A 13,948-nucleotide genomic window follows, 5' to 3' on the forward strand; every position below is an offset into this window, starting at 1 on the left:
ATAGTCAGATATCCCCCATTCACCCCTCAGTTTGTTACAAACTTGAATTCCAAGTACCATAGCTATTAAAAATAATTTCACTGCCATGAAATACAGCCAGAATTTTCCAAAATCCTTAACAATTCATTTCCAAAGTCTTAATTATAGTCGGATATTCCCCATTCATCCCTCAGTTTGTAATAAACTCGAATTCCAAGTATCATAGCTATTAAAATTAACTTCACTGTCATAAAATACAGTCAAAATTCTCCAAAATCCTTAACAATTCATTTCCAAAGTCTTAATTATAGTCGGATATTCCCCATTCATCCCTCAGTTTGTAATAAACTCGAATTCCAAGTATCATAGCTATTAAAATTAACTTCACTGTCATAAAATACAGTCAAAATTCTCCAAAATCCTTAACAATTCATTCCCAAAATCTCAACTATAGACAGACACCCCCATTTCACTCTCAGTTTGCAACAAACTCGAATTCCAAGTATCATAGCTATTAAAAATAATTTCACTGTCATCAAATACAGTCAAAATTCTCCAAAATCCTTAACAGTTCATTTCCAAAGTCTTAATTATAGTCAGATATCCCCAATTCACCCCTCAGTTTATTACAAACTCGAATTCCAAGTTCCATAGATATTAAAAACAATTTCACTGCCAAGCAACACAGTCAAAATCCTTCATCCAGAATTGAGACATAATCAAGTATCTCTTATCCAAAGTTATACACCCTCGATTCACCCCGAGAGCGCGTCAAGTGTACAAGGGGTGAGCAGCCGTGGCCGAGTGGTTAAGGCGTCTGACTCGAAATCCGATTCCCTCTGGGAGCGTAGGTTCGAATCCTACCGGCTGCGAATATTTCTTTTCCACCCCCGCGGGCCGCCATTGCCCGCCGGGTCGATTCTCTTTTTGCCATTAATCGTCCCGTAAAACGACCCGGTTCCCCGAGAAGCCGCACGATCGATCGCGTTTTACCATTAACCTCTTCGTCACGGGCATTTATTTTTACGATTGCTGCACGCTCCCTCCACCCGGTCGAAAGTAACTGCAGAGGAATTAGTGAAAGTGGTAAAAACACCGTGACGGAAGTTAGACGGTTGAAACTGCGCCCAATTGTCTTCGTGGCATCGGTGGTAAATTATGTGTGGTTACGGTGATACGCTTTTGAATTTAATTAACTATGCAGTGAAGCTTTGTAACCCGAACGATGCCAGTGTTACTCGCGAGTGTCGGAATGAGTTATAGGTTGCTTAAGGGGTCGGTTATTACCATCGGCCATTATATCCGAATACTTTTTATCTTCGGCTTGTATTTTCTAATATAGATGTAGGATGGTTTAACATTATAGTACGAAGGTAAATGAAAATGTTAATTCCAAACTCGCCTTACAAATTTTTCACGAGTATCACTATTTTCGGATTAAAGGTGGTAAAGCTTCCCTAATCTTAGTTGTAATTTCGAATTTACTGAACCATATTTTATACAACTTGTACTCTAGTAACTCTACTCCTATAGTTATATTTATTTATTTATTTTATTTATATAGATAATTAACGGGTAGCTCTATTAGTGTACATTTGTAGATTTAACCCTTTGCACTTGATGATTTATTGGCTACAAAAGGGCAGGAGGTCAAAGATTTTCTGCTATAAAGTTAAATAAAAATTCGTATAATCATTAACACATAGAATTATTTGATTTCGATACCTCGCACACTGTTACGTTATCTTAAATTTGACTTTAAGTTTGAGTATCAAACTTTGAAATTTTATCAAACGGCCTCTCGAGTGCAAAGGGTTAACAAGTTCTATACGGAGAACATTACGTATAAAAATTGTTACATATGAAATACGAATGCAGAAGTGTCAGTATAAATTGGACATATTTAGATAATAGTTTATGAAAGGAATTGACCGATTCAGTGAATAAATGTAACTCGAAACTGGTCCTTTCTGCAAGTTTGCAAATTCGGTTTACAGGGTCGGTATTGGGGTATCTGGAAGTATATTTGCAAGGCAGGAATGATCGTAATGACGTCAGGAATTTATATAATAAAAGTTGATAGAGGAAAGTAGTGCAGAATAGTTAATGATGCCATTAATTAATTTAAATAAGAATAGTAGATTGAAAATAGTAGATTTCAGGTATTTGTATAATATATTAAAGTGCTTCAATAATTTGTTTAAATTAATTACGATAGTTTAGGTTCATATAAAATCGCGAAAGGAATTTTTATAGACCTCATCGAGGAAAATAAAATAAAATAAGGGATTTTAAATTCAAGATTATTATAATATTTAAATAAGAATAGTAGATCGAAAATCGTCGTATGAGCTTCAAAAGATTTCAGGTATTTTTATAATATATTAAACTGCCTCAAAAATTTGTTTAAATTAATTACGATAGGTTAGGTTCATATAAAATCGCGAAAGAAATTTTTATAGACCTCATCGGGGAAAATAAATTAAATAAAATGAGGGATTTTAAATTGAAGATTATTATAATAGTGAATAATAGTAATTGAAGATTATTATAATATTTAAATAAGAATAGTAGATCGAAAATCATCGTACGAGCTTCAAAAGATTTCAGGTATTTCTATAATATATTAAACTGCCTCAAAAATTTGTTTAAATTAATTACGATATTTTAGGTTCATATAAAATCGCGAAAGAAATTTTTATAGACCTCATCGGGGAAAATAAAATAAAATAAAATAAAATGAGGGATTTTAAATTGAAAATTATTATAATCGTTATACGAAGAGAGTATATACGATACACCCATGGCTGCAATTAAATTGCAGTGCAATCTGGGAAACTGTGAGATTGTTATTAATCACTTTTACATTCTTCTTATATCCTTTCGTTATTCTCCCACACTTCAGCATCCTGCATAATTAAGGCTGCAGTCCAATTAAAGAGTAATGTTACAGGTATCAAAGAAATCGTAATAGCATATATACTGCTTTGTTGTGGACACACTGTCACACGCGTTTCGTAATTACACGCGCGTACACCTGTGCTTATTAAAAACGAGTACTGGTGAAAAAATTCGAAAAAGTCGAGCCACGGAATGTAGCTGCTCCTACAATGGAAGCGGGAAATCCCGGACTCGCCAATTTGTTTCATCACTTTCTCTTCAATTCGTTTTGCAATCGACGATGTATTTAAACAGCTTCCTACATTCCAACTCGCCTAAGTACCCGCTTGTTAACCCCTCGCGTGATTAATAATAATTAAGAGAGGATCGAAGGTGTGCTTATCTTTCTTAGACAGCTGGTTTCTCGGTAAAAGAGGGAACATCGAAAGCTAGATAATAACTGGAGAAAATGGTATTCTGTGTATTTAATAATTTATTTTTGTCGCTGCATAATTTCCAATATTTCACTAAAATACTTCACATTTTTCTTTACAACGAAAACACCTATAGAGGTGTAAATAAATTGGCAATTTCTTCGAGAAACGTTGTGGAAATTTTCTTGGAAATTTCTCTCTATCACAGTCGTGCCCCAGAACAGGTAATAGGCATCTCAGGTCACTGTTGACAGTGTTCAGTTGACAGTGCGTGAAATGAATAGAAAATGATATTTCAAAGCAAGAAACATTCAACGTCGCAAAGTCTTTTTCTCGAATTTTCCACCATTGCTATCCTTTGCGACTCTATTGATCAGCCGACTGTCAAATAAATGGCAGCAATCGACGACGCGAGAAATTAATGCAGCATTTCAAAGCAAAGGCTACCTAGCCCAACGTCACAATGTCTTTCTTCCAATTCTTCCGCTGTTCTCATTCCCCCAACATGACAGATCGATCGACGCGAAATGGTAGCAGCTGACGACGCGAGAAATTAGGGCACAATAATATTTCAAGAGTAGGAACACCCGACCCAATTTCGCTACATCTCTCTTTCAATTCTCCCACTATTTTCATCCTGATACGACCGATCGATCAACGTCCAATGGTACCAGGTGACGACGCGATAAATTAGCATAAAATAGTATTCCAAAGGGATACTTCCCGACACGATTAATCAGCCGCTGTCAAACTATACTACCAGGCAACGCGAGACAGTCTACAAAGTAGCAGATACATATTTCAAAGCAAAGAATACCTGACTTCAATTTCCCATCGACTCTCTTTCAATTCCTCTTACGATTCTCGTCCTTCCTGACACGATCGACCCACTGTCTGCCAAATGACACTGGAGAAATTGACAGAACGCGCTGCGATCTCGAAAGCAGGAACACCTAACCCGACTTTAGGTCTTCCTGCAATCCCCGGTGTCCGTTCCCGTGCTTTCTCACCGCGATGAATCGCAGGCAACTAGTACGGGGTGACCGCAGATGGCAAGGAATTGGCCAAAACGGGTGACAGCCGATAGCCAATTACACCGGCTGGCGAGAAAGCGTGTGTCCGCTCGGAAAAGGGGCGGCCACGGCGAGGAAAATTAAAACTAGATCAATTAACGACGGGTAATTTCATTCATTACGCACTTGGACTCGGAATGCGACTGGAACTATTAAAGCGACGGGAGTTGGCCGCGACCGTTTTGCTTTTGCCAGACGTCCGGCCATTTAACGGTCCGCTATAATTGAGCAGGATGAAAAATTCCGCTCGAACTACCGGTCGGATCTTCTTTATTCATTCATTATTCGCTTCTTGCCGCGTTCCTTCGTCTGGGCTCGCCTGAATTCCGCGATAATTCAGCCGCAGGTACCCCGATTGGGAAACCGCGGTTTCGACGTGTAACCAGAGGCGCGTAAATGTCATAATCGCGGCTATCGCGGAAACGACGTTTAATGCTGCTATGTTAATCGCCGTCCGGCTATCGGGCCGAGCTTTTTCTCCGGCTGGGAAACGTTCCTTGGCATTTCGCGTGCAAACGATACCTGTTTTCGTCAGTCCTATGCCTGTACCTGTTGCTCGTTTTCGCCTGGCGACGTGTAAACACGCTGCTGGACAAATATTTGCAGTTAATTATTGGCTTGTCCGCGAGTAAATTACGGTTTCCGATAGTCCAGCGTTTAATGCTTTGCATGCCCTGAGTATCGGATTCGTGTTTTATCCAATGATACGCTGTTTCAAGAGGTAGCTCTCGCGCTGTCGTTGGCTCAGCGTCTAGGCTCAACGATTGATTCGTTCCGCGTCAGGTAGCCATAACGGAGTTGATTTGTATGATTTGTAAGTGTATAAATCCGTCGTGTCTCACGCGTGTTTCGTCCACCCTTCGGATACTTCATTCGCCGGTTAATTTATTATGATCGAAGAGTGGAGTCTGAAAGGCTGCTGCTACTTAGTCAGACCTATCGTCAACTGGTGTCCCGAATTGGGCGATGACAAATCGAGACGTTGCATCAATTTTTGCATCCATTTCTGTGTTGTGATAGTTACACGAAACGTTGTTTATTGTTATTAATTTAACAGAGGCTATGAGAGTATGATAATCGGGAAACTGGGCCAATTCGTTGCCAATGAGTCCCTCGATTCAGCCTATACCTGTGATTCACATTTCGATTCACGCTTGTCTTTCTAAGAATCCGTCTGCATCCGCCACAGAGGTCCGCGAAAAAACCGGTTCTCGGACGATAAAACTTGCTGTGTTTTTATCGAAAGTATAACGATTACAAATTTTTTATTTGTCACATATACGTGTCAGCATTCTTTTATAATAACGAGCAAAGTAATATCGCGATTAACTTTTATCGGCATTACAAATTTTCGAATATTCTTCCGATAAGCTTCTTCGAGCAGGGAGCAATAACTTAAACAACGGGATCCGTAAATGCTTCGTAACAGATAGAAAGCATGAGAGAGGTATGTACCTCGGACACCTAATTTCCCAAGAGATTTCCAAGATTCCTGAAAATCGCGATGCCTTTGAGGTCGTTAATCTTCATCCCGAAAGTCTGCAACCATGGTCTACGAACAAAAAGGGTAGGATGTTTTTAAGCTTAATTAGGGTGCGATGGTCGAAGAGTGCTGTAGGGAACACTTTAGAGTTTAGAGGATCCGTTAGGATCTGGCTGTCAGATGGGACGTAGGAGGTCGGGGCCAAGTCACGTGAAGCGGTTTCACGTAACCCTGGCCTTCCCCGTCGTAAGCTGGGGGTGACGAGGGTCCCCGCGAGAGTGACGAGAGATGAGTGCTGTAGGGAACACTTCACAGAGTTTAGAGGACCCGTTAGGATCTGGCTGTCAGATGGGACGTGGGAGGTCGGGGCCAAGCCACGTGAAGCGGTTTCGCGTAACCCTGGCCTTCCCCGTCGTAAGCTGGGGGTGACGAGGGTCCCCGCGAGAGTGACGAGAGTCCCTGGGTTCCCTGCGAGAGTGACGAGGGTCCCCGCGAGGGCGACGAGGGTCCCAACGAAGTTCCCCGCGAGGGCGATGAGGGTCCCAACGAGGGACTTCGCGAGGATGACGAGGGTCCCCAGGGTCCCTGTGAGGGTGTCGATGGTCCCCATAAGGGTCCCCGCGAGGGCGACGAGGGTCCCAACGAGGGTCCCCGCGAAGATGACGAGGGTCCCCAGGGTCCCTGCGAGGGTGTCGATGATCCCCATAAGGGTCCCTGCGTGGGTGACGAGGGTCCCCAGGGTCCCCGTGAGGGTGACGAGGGTCCCCGCGAGGGTGACGAGAGTCCCCGCGAAGGTGACAAGGGTCCTCATAACGGTCCCCACGTGGGTGACCCCCCGAAGGGCCTAACCCGGAAAGTGGAGTCTTCTCCATCCTGACCTTGGCGTGAAGGAAGTTCTTCCTCCTTCGATTCGAGGGAGGTGCTTGCCTTCCGAGCGGCCTTAAAAGGACCCATTCTGGAAGATAGAAGCAGTTTCTTGTAAGAGTTAGTAATAGTTTCTGAAGAGTCTTAGAGTCCTTGTTTTTAAGAATTGTCTATCTATTGAGATAGAGTTAGTTAAAGTTGAGATCCAGGTCCAGTCCTTAAGCAGCGAAATTTTCAGCCGAAGTACTCTCCAGCATAGTAGAGACTCTATATGTGTCTCTATAAAACCCATGAATCTCCATATAATCCACCGTGACGATCTGCCGCTTGTAAAGAGGTTAACGAGCTGACTGCCTAAAATTCAGACCGCGAAATGGTTCCCGGAACCCGTTGTTCGTCGACCTCGACCTTAACATCCTAGGAACAGGAAGTTCTGAGAATTAGTCGCTACTAGTCACTTCATACACACGTCTCTTATATCGTCCTATTACCAGGCATAAGAATTTCCGGGTACCCTCGAAAGGTCCCGACTTAGACCTAGTTACTACACCTTTTCACATAGATAGGATCAGGAGGGAAAGCTACTTTTGAGTTCAAGCTTCTCTTTCGCTCGCACGTGCGACATCCTGATAGATAGAGATAATTACAATTTTTTGGTCAAGGTTTCTAGAATCTATTTTTATTTTCCTAACAAATTAAAATTCCTCGCAGGAATTGTACGAGTTAGAATATGGAAGCTTCTTTTCTACTTCGTGTCTACCAATTAATCCTTTGGCATCCATGCATCACACGTTTCGCATAGCAAAGGCAATCGTAGGATCTTTTGGTCGAGATTTCTCGCGTGTCTGTTCGTTAACGGAGTAGGTTAAGAATGCTGAACACAGTCCATGTAATACTTCCAAAGATAAGCTTCTGTTATCCTAGTTCTGAGTTAGGCATCCCGTCGCAAGAACAACTCGATCTTGCCTCGCAAGGTATCTCTTGAGCGGATGCAAGCAGACCAAAAAGAGTGACTTCCTTTATAATTGTCCAACACCCTAACACCTAATCAAACCCACGTACAATTCTGCGTTATAATTAGGCTTAACCTACTGCAGGAATATCGCGAGGGATTAACAAGCGAAAGCACTATGTCGAACTTCATTAAGTTCATTATACAAGGTGGTCTGGTACCGAGAAAAACGGTGTAGCTCTTAGGAAAATGGTCTATATTGCTCTCTAGTCGTCAGCTGAACTGAACTTCTTCAGCCCTGGCCCACGTGTCATGGGAGACTAGTAACATATGACATAAACCAGGCCCCTAAATGACTCTGGACCCTCCATGTGGCTAATTGAAAGACTGTAAAAATGGTTTTCTTCTTCGCAACTAGGGAACGGATGCGTTCCTACATTACAATTCGCTAACATAAACTTTCTTCTCTAAAAATGGCACGTGGTCTAACGAATGCTCGTTAATATTCATTGCCTAAGTACCAGTCACCCAATGTCCATTTTCTACATGGAGTCTCTTCATCTAGTCTCTGAAAGTTCAAACACAGCGAAGTGGTCTAGGCCAGGGTACTTTAGTCCCATCCAAGCCTTCTGTACACCCAGACATGTCCCTGGAGCCTCTCTACTCGACACGGGCAAACGCAACAAAGCCCTAACGTTATCGCACGAGCAACCACTCGGACAAGCAGCACTGCCAGTCGCCGATTCACGCGAGGAATCGGCGTGGTAATCGATCGACAGGCGAAGGTCGAGAACACGGCTCAGCCTGAGCAGAGCCGCTGACGGACCAGTGTGCTCGCCGGTTGCTGGCTAACTGTAAAATGGCGAGTTCCGCTATTCCGTCGGTCGGAAAAAGGACGACGAGGCGTCTCGAGAGGCGTGTGGGGCACCAAGGTGATCGTACGGCCTTGTGTCACGTGTTCGTCCATTAACGTCGCTCGTATGTAGGCTATGAGCAAGAGACCGAGAGTTCACGCGTGCATCTCTGTCGCGGAAACCTGAGACAGCAGTCTGACGTTTCTGCGTTTCGTTTGTACCTGTGCCCCGTGGAACGCGACCATGCTCTCATCCGCTTTCACCGACCCGTGTCGTGGTTTTCGATTATTATTATCCTGTCGCTGAATCATCTCTCGCCGCTTTCTGGGTCAATAGTCTCTTTGCGCGCCCACCTTTCGGATCCTGCAATTTCGACTCTTGATGGATCTGGGCTTTCGTTCTGGGTCCAACGAAATGGTTACACGAGTGGTGGGGTTGGTGATGGACGAATGAGACTAAAATCGTGGATTTGTTAGGGGTAGTCTAAAGGCAGATCCTGTTTTAGGGGTTAAGATATCGACGATGATAGAGGCGACTGTATGACAATCGGTGATCTTTCTAATCTTTCTAATCTTCTACACACTGTAATTTTTTAATTAAATAAGACAGGCAATAATCTTACGTTAATAGGCTTAAAGTAACACCATTTCCAAATGGTGGAAGTATTATTTTGGATAATAAGTGGGTTCCAGAAGCATGGTGATTGTATTGATAGTGCAATACATGTGCAAGCGAAACTTTAATTTAGTTTTGAGATTTGATTTTGAATCCTGGAATTTCGACTCTTGATGGATCTGGGCTTTCGTTCTGGGTCCAACGAAATGGTTACACGAGTGGTGGGGTTGGCGATGGACGAATGAGACTAAAATCGTGGATTTGTTAGGGGTAGTCTAAAGGCAGATCCTGTTTTAGGGGTTAAGATATCGGCGATGACAGAGGCGACTGTATGAAAATAGGTGGTCTTTCTAACCTTTCTGATCTTCTACACACTGTAATTTTTTAATTAACACTAGAACTACCGATCTTTAATGGGTACCTAACTATGACGTGCACAGATTATAGTAATTTCAGTGGTACGATGACTATGAGTGAATATATTGGTTACAGTTCTTTCTTAATATGAATTGATACCAATTTTATTCTTAAAGCAGGTGAATGTGTTGGGTGATTGCAAAAAGGAAAATTCTGGGACCAGTCATTTTGACTGAGTTGGTTCTAGTGTTAAATAAGATAGGCAATAATCTTATGTTAATAAGCTTAAAGTACCACCATTTCCAAATTGTAGAAGTATTATTTTGGATAATGCGTGGGTTCCAGAACCACGGTGATTGTGTTGATAGTACAATACACTTGCATGCGAAACTCTAATTTAGTTTTGAGTTTTGATAGTTTAGGGATTCCAACTTATTATTTTCTTCACACATGGTCGATTTTGTTCCACAAGTTAAGCAGGTAGAAAATTTGACTAGCTGGTTCATGCATAATGCAAACGCTATTTTACAGCTTCTAAACAAAGTGGGCTTATTAGAGTTTGGATGCGAGCAATTCATCGTGCCTATTACCAAAGTGTTTTCGAATGATCAGATAACTTCTCTTTCACGCTTAACAGAGTGGCTGATTAATTGTTTAATAATTAGCCCTACACTCGCGGTTCGTGAGCTTAATTAGTATGCTCAAGCACCAAACATTAATATACCAGTCTCTAATTAGTCGGTTCGCTAATAAATGGTAATAAACTCTGCTAATTAGATCTATCGTCGAAAGTGAGTTTTACCCTAATTTCTCTGTGACGGGTGCTGAATTTAAGAGAATTCCAATGCCATGTCGTGAAAATATTTAATCTCTCCTTTGAATTTTCATCAACGAACTCGGCTATAATAATTCTCATTCCACGAAGTCCTTGTTTCACAAATCTCATCAAACGATCAATCGAATCACCTTGGGACCAATCTTCACCCAAGAAATTCATCAAAGAATCCTTCAAATCCACCTACATTGATTCTAGGGGATCCTAATAAGTGCCAAGAACGTTGCAAACAATTGACAGGAAAATTGAGGAAATATATCGTCGCGATGACAGCGATATCGGGTCATTTGTATCGATCCCGATGAACCGTCGACCCACGTGGCTGCTATAGAAACGTTCTCGCATAGCTGCGATGACCTCGCGAGTCGGACGGGGTCATCGTGGATGATCAAGCAGGGCTGGCGCGGGCTAAATGCAGACAATAGCCTCACGAAAGGTTTCACCGCGAACTCTTTAAAAGCCGATATTAGAGAATGCCTTGCGAGATAGTCCACGCTCGATACGTGTCTTTGTTCATGCTCTTTCGAGCTGGTCGGCTACGAACGAGAAACTATTACGGCTCGATATTAGCTTAGACCAACGAAAAGCTATCATCGTCGTGCGATCTGCTGCGAGTGTAACGTACTATGAATACCGATCCGTTGCCCGTGATAAATTCACAGACCCAGGTCGAACGTTTGACACCGAGCAAAGGTGTACCAACCTTATATCGCTCCACGGTGTCGAATTATCAGCGAGAGAGTATTATTTGATAGCGGGAGAGAGAGAGAGAGATGCTGACTCACGATCATTTCGTTACCACCAGTCGAATGTGCCTTTCCATCCAGATAAGACGCTTTGTGACAGTCGTTTTTGAAAGTTGAGGGCTGTTAGGCCGTTAACTCGCCGATTATCGGCCGTGATAAAGCTAAAGAGATTTAATTGAACAAGTTTTCTTTGCGCGTTTAATTAGCCTCGCAAGCTACCACGCTGATGTTACAAGAGAGTTTAAAAGCTACTTGCACGTGTTTTAAACGATAGATACGTTGTCGAGACACGAGGAAGATCTTCAGGGATAATAATCGTTTAATTCTGTAATCAAAAATTTTGAGAACGTGATTAGGTATTATTATAGGTTCTAGAATTTCCCGAGTGAATGACAATTATACTCTTCTCCCTGTCATGTATTTTAGAAGAAATGCAATATTTCTTGACATGTCAACAAAATTTTGAGAACACGATTTTAACACTAGGTTTACGAACGCTATCTGTATATCTGTTTCTATAATACATATTTGACAACTGTTAAATTGACAGGTAAAGGAAACCACGTGTTTTTTTAACGATTAGGTTAATTTAAACACAGTTATAGTATTAAGCAAAAATTTTGAGAACGTGATTAGGTATTATTATAGGTTCTAGAATTTCCCGAGTGAATGACAATTATACTCTTCTCCCTGTCATGTATTTTAGAAGAAATGCAATATTTCTTGACATGTCAACAAAATTTTGAGAACACGATTTTAACACTAGGTTTACGAACGCTATCTGTATATCTGTTTCTATAATACATATTTGACACCTGTCAAATTGACAGGTAAAGGAAACTACGTGTTCTTCTTTTAACGATTAATTTAATTTGAAAGCAATTACAATATTAACAGTCTTAATATAAGTTAACTAAATCTGTTACCATTATATAATTGCAGCAACCCATCTGTCAAATTGACAGGTTCCGTAAATCTAGTGTTAAAGAGAAACATATAATTAATTCATCAAAATTATCCTTGTACTTTTGTCATGTTAGCAAAAATGTCTAATATATTTTTATAAAACTGTCATCAAATTTCAGTAATTATGATGCTGTAGTGCTTCGAGGAATTTTAAAACGAATTTTAAAACGTGTCATGATTGACATTTAGTTGGAGATACGCGCCTCTGTTTCCTTAAAAGGTCAAATTAAAAATTTTAAAAGTCTCTCGGAATTTTGGCTAGGAACTTATACGTGTCGCGAAGCAAAGAAGTTTAATGTATTTTGCCTGTGTTCCGCGTTTCGAGAAAAATTTCGTAAAAATTTGGATCCCTGATTGACGTGTAATGATACGCGTAATTCGTGTTTGCAGCTTTCCCTCGGACGGCAACATAATCAGAATTGACGAGCGTTCTTGCAAACGCGTATCTCATTATCATTACCGATACGCGTGTACTCTCGCTTTTGCGAACTTAAAATCATCGCGAATATCTCCGCTTTCACGCAGCGGTAATCAGGATAATAACACGTATACGAACCAGAAATTTCTACTAATATCGAAAATTATTATACTCGCCGGTTAATACGTGCTTGTTTGCCAGTTAATCACCTTTAAAGGCGAAAATCGCGATGGTTGCGCGATCCGGGCCCCGATTTCAACGCCCACGAAACCAAGATGGACGGTGTATCGTGCATCGTGATGCATGATTCGCGATCGAACGATTCGATCGAGTGCTTTTTCATTCGACTCGGTTTGTCCTCTTTCAATGCTTCAAATTACGAAATCTTTGAAATCTTTGTCAACATCGACCTCTTTTTAATATAACAAACTTTCTAATATATAACATTTTATTACGAAACATTAGAATATTAGCTTTCTATACTGGATTCACGAGTTATTAGTTCATTCGAGCTAACAGGTGTCAAATATTGTCAAATATTTTCTCCGTAGCTTTTGCAGAAATTTTGTAAATATTCCTTATTTCTAATGTTTCTATTATATCGAATAGTATTTTAACAATAAGCCTACTCTTCTTTTTCAAATTGATTTATAAGGTTAGGCTTGTATCAACCCATAGATGACATCAGAAACCATAAAAATTATTTGTGGGATTACAAATTGGATTAAATTAAATAGTTTCAGGGAATTTAGGAAATTAGAGACAGTTGTATATAGGTTCCCATTTGTTGCTAATTATTAGCCATTTTCTTATTGATCTTTTTCCACATTAAAAATTGTTCGATACTTTCTATTGTTTATAGACACTATAAATTATTATTATCTCCTTTAATACTTTGTTTCTTTTCATCTCCAAAGATTTTATTATCGAATACCCGCTTCTTCCTGTCAATACTTGCCTAATATCTGTCAATACGACTCAAAATCCTTATACTTTGTTTCTGAGGTTTCCTCCCTACCTAAATCCCTTTTGATATTCTATATACAAATATTTGTATATTCGTAACGAGTTGTTCTATTATTTCATACAATTGTTAAACCCCCCTTTATGTCGCCAATTTTTAATCATGCCTCAAACGGTAGCAAACCTTGGCAATTTCTGTCACCTACACACTTTTCCCCTTAAACCTAAATCCCTTTTGATACTTTATATACAATTGTTTGTATATTCGTAACGAGTTGGTCTATTATTTCATACAATTGTTAAACTCCTCTTTATGTCGCGAATTTTTAATCATGCCTCAAACGGTAGCAAACCTTGGCAATTTCTGTCACCTACACACTTTTCCCCTTAAACCTAAATCCCTTTTGATACTTTATATACAAATGTTTGTATATTTGTGACGAGTTATTCTGTTGTCCCATACAATCGTCAAACCCCCCTTTATGTCGCCAATTTTTAATCATGCCTCAAACGGTAGCAAACCTTGGCA

At 40.6% G+C, this 13,948-nt stretch overlaps 2 protein-coding genes and 1 non-coding gene across 3 annotated transcripts in view; all 3 read left to right on the top strand.

The window, feature by feature from the left end:
* The first annotated feature begins 769 nt into the window (after nucleotides 1–769).
* On the top strand, nucleotides 770–851 carry TRNAS-CGA (transfer RNA serine (anticodon CGA)). The gene has a single exon. It is a non-coding gene; the product is annotated as a tRNA-Ser (tRNA).
* Nucleotides 852–6,137: 5,286 nt separating this feature from the next.
* Nucleotides 6,138–6,726, top strand: LOC108547473 (eukaryotic translation initiation factor 3 subunit A-like). Its single transcript, XM_017900023.1, has 2 exons — nucleotides 6,138–6,192; nucleotides 6,269–6,726. The coding sequence occupies exons 1-2, from the start codon at nucleotides 6,138–6,140 to the stop codon at nucleotides 6,724–6,726; spliced, it is 513 nt and encodes a 170-aa protein (XP_017755512.1).
* An 858-nt stretch (nucleotides 6,727–7,584) lies between these two features.
* The window catches only part of LOC108547475 (uncharacterized), a 45,441-nt gene continuing 39,077 nt past the window's right edge, over nucleotides 7,585–13,948 (top strand). The window contains exon 1 of the mRNA XM_017900024.1: nucleotides 7,585–7,687. Within this exon, the coding sequence (XP_017755513.1) occupies nucleotides 7,585–7,687 (103 nt within the window). The remainder of the gene's footprint in view (nucleotides 7,688–13,948) is intronic.

The sequence above is a fragment of the Eufriesea mexicana genome, unplaced genomic scaffold, assembly GCF_001483705.2.
Source record: "Eufriesea mexicana isolate 0111107269 unplaced genomic scaffold, ASM148370v2 scaffold1049, whole genome shotgun sequence".
In the NCBI taxonomy this organism is placed as follows: Eukaryota; Metazoa; Arthropoda; class Insecta; order Hymenoptera; family Apidae; genus Eufriesea; species Eufriesea mexicana.

Bases quoted from the DNA above. Each gene is read 5' to 3' on its own strand.
- LOC108547473 (XM_017900023.1), top strand. From the start codon at position 6,138: ATGAGTGCTGTAGGGAACACTTCACAGAGTTTAGAGGACCCGTTAGGA. The intron at 6,193-6,268 runs GTCAGATGGGAC...CCCCGTCGTAAG, and splicing joins GGACCCGTTAGGATCTGGCT to CTGGGGGTGACGAGGGTCCC.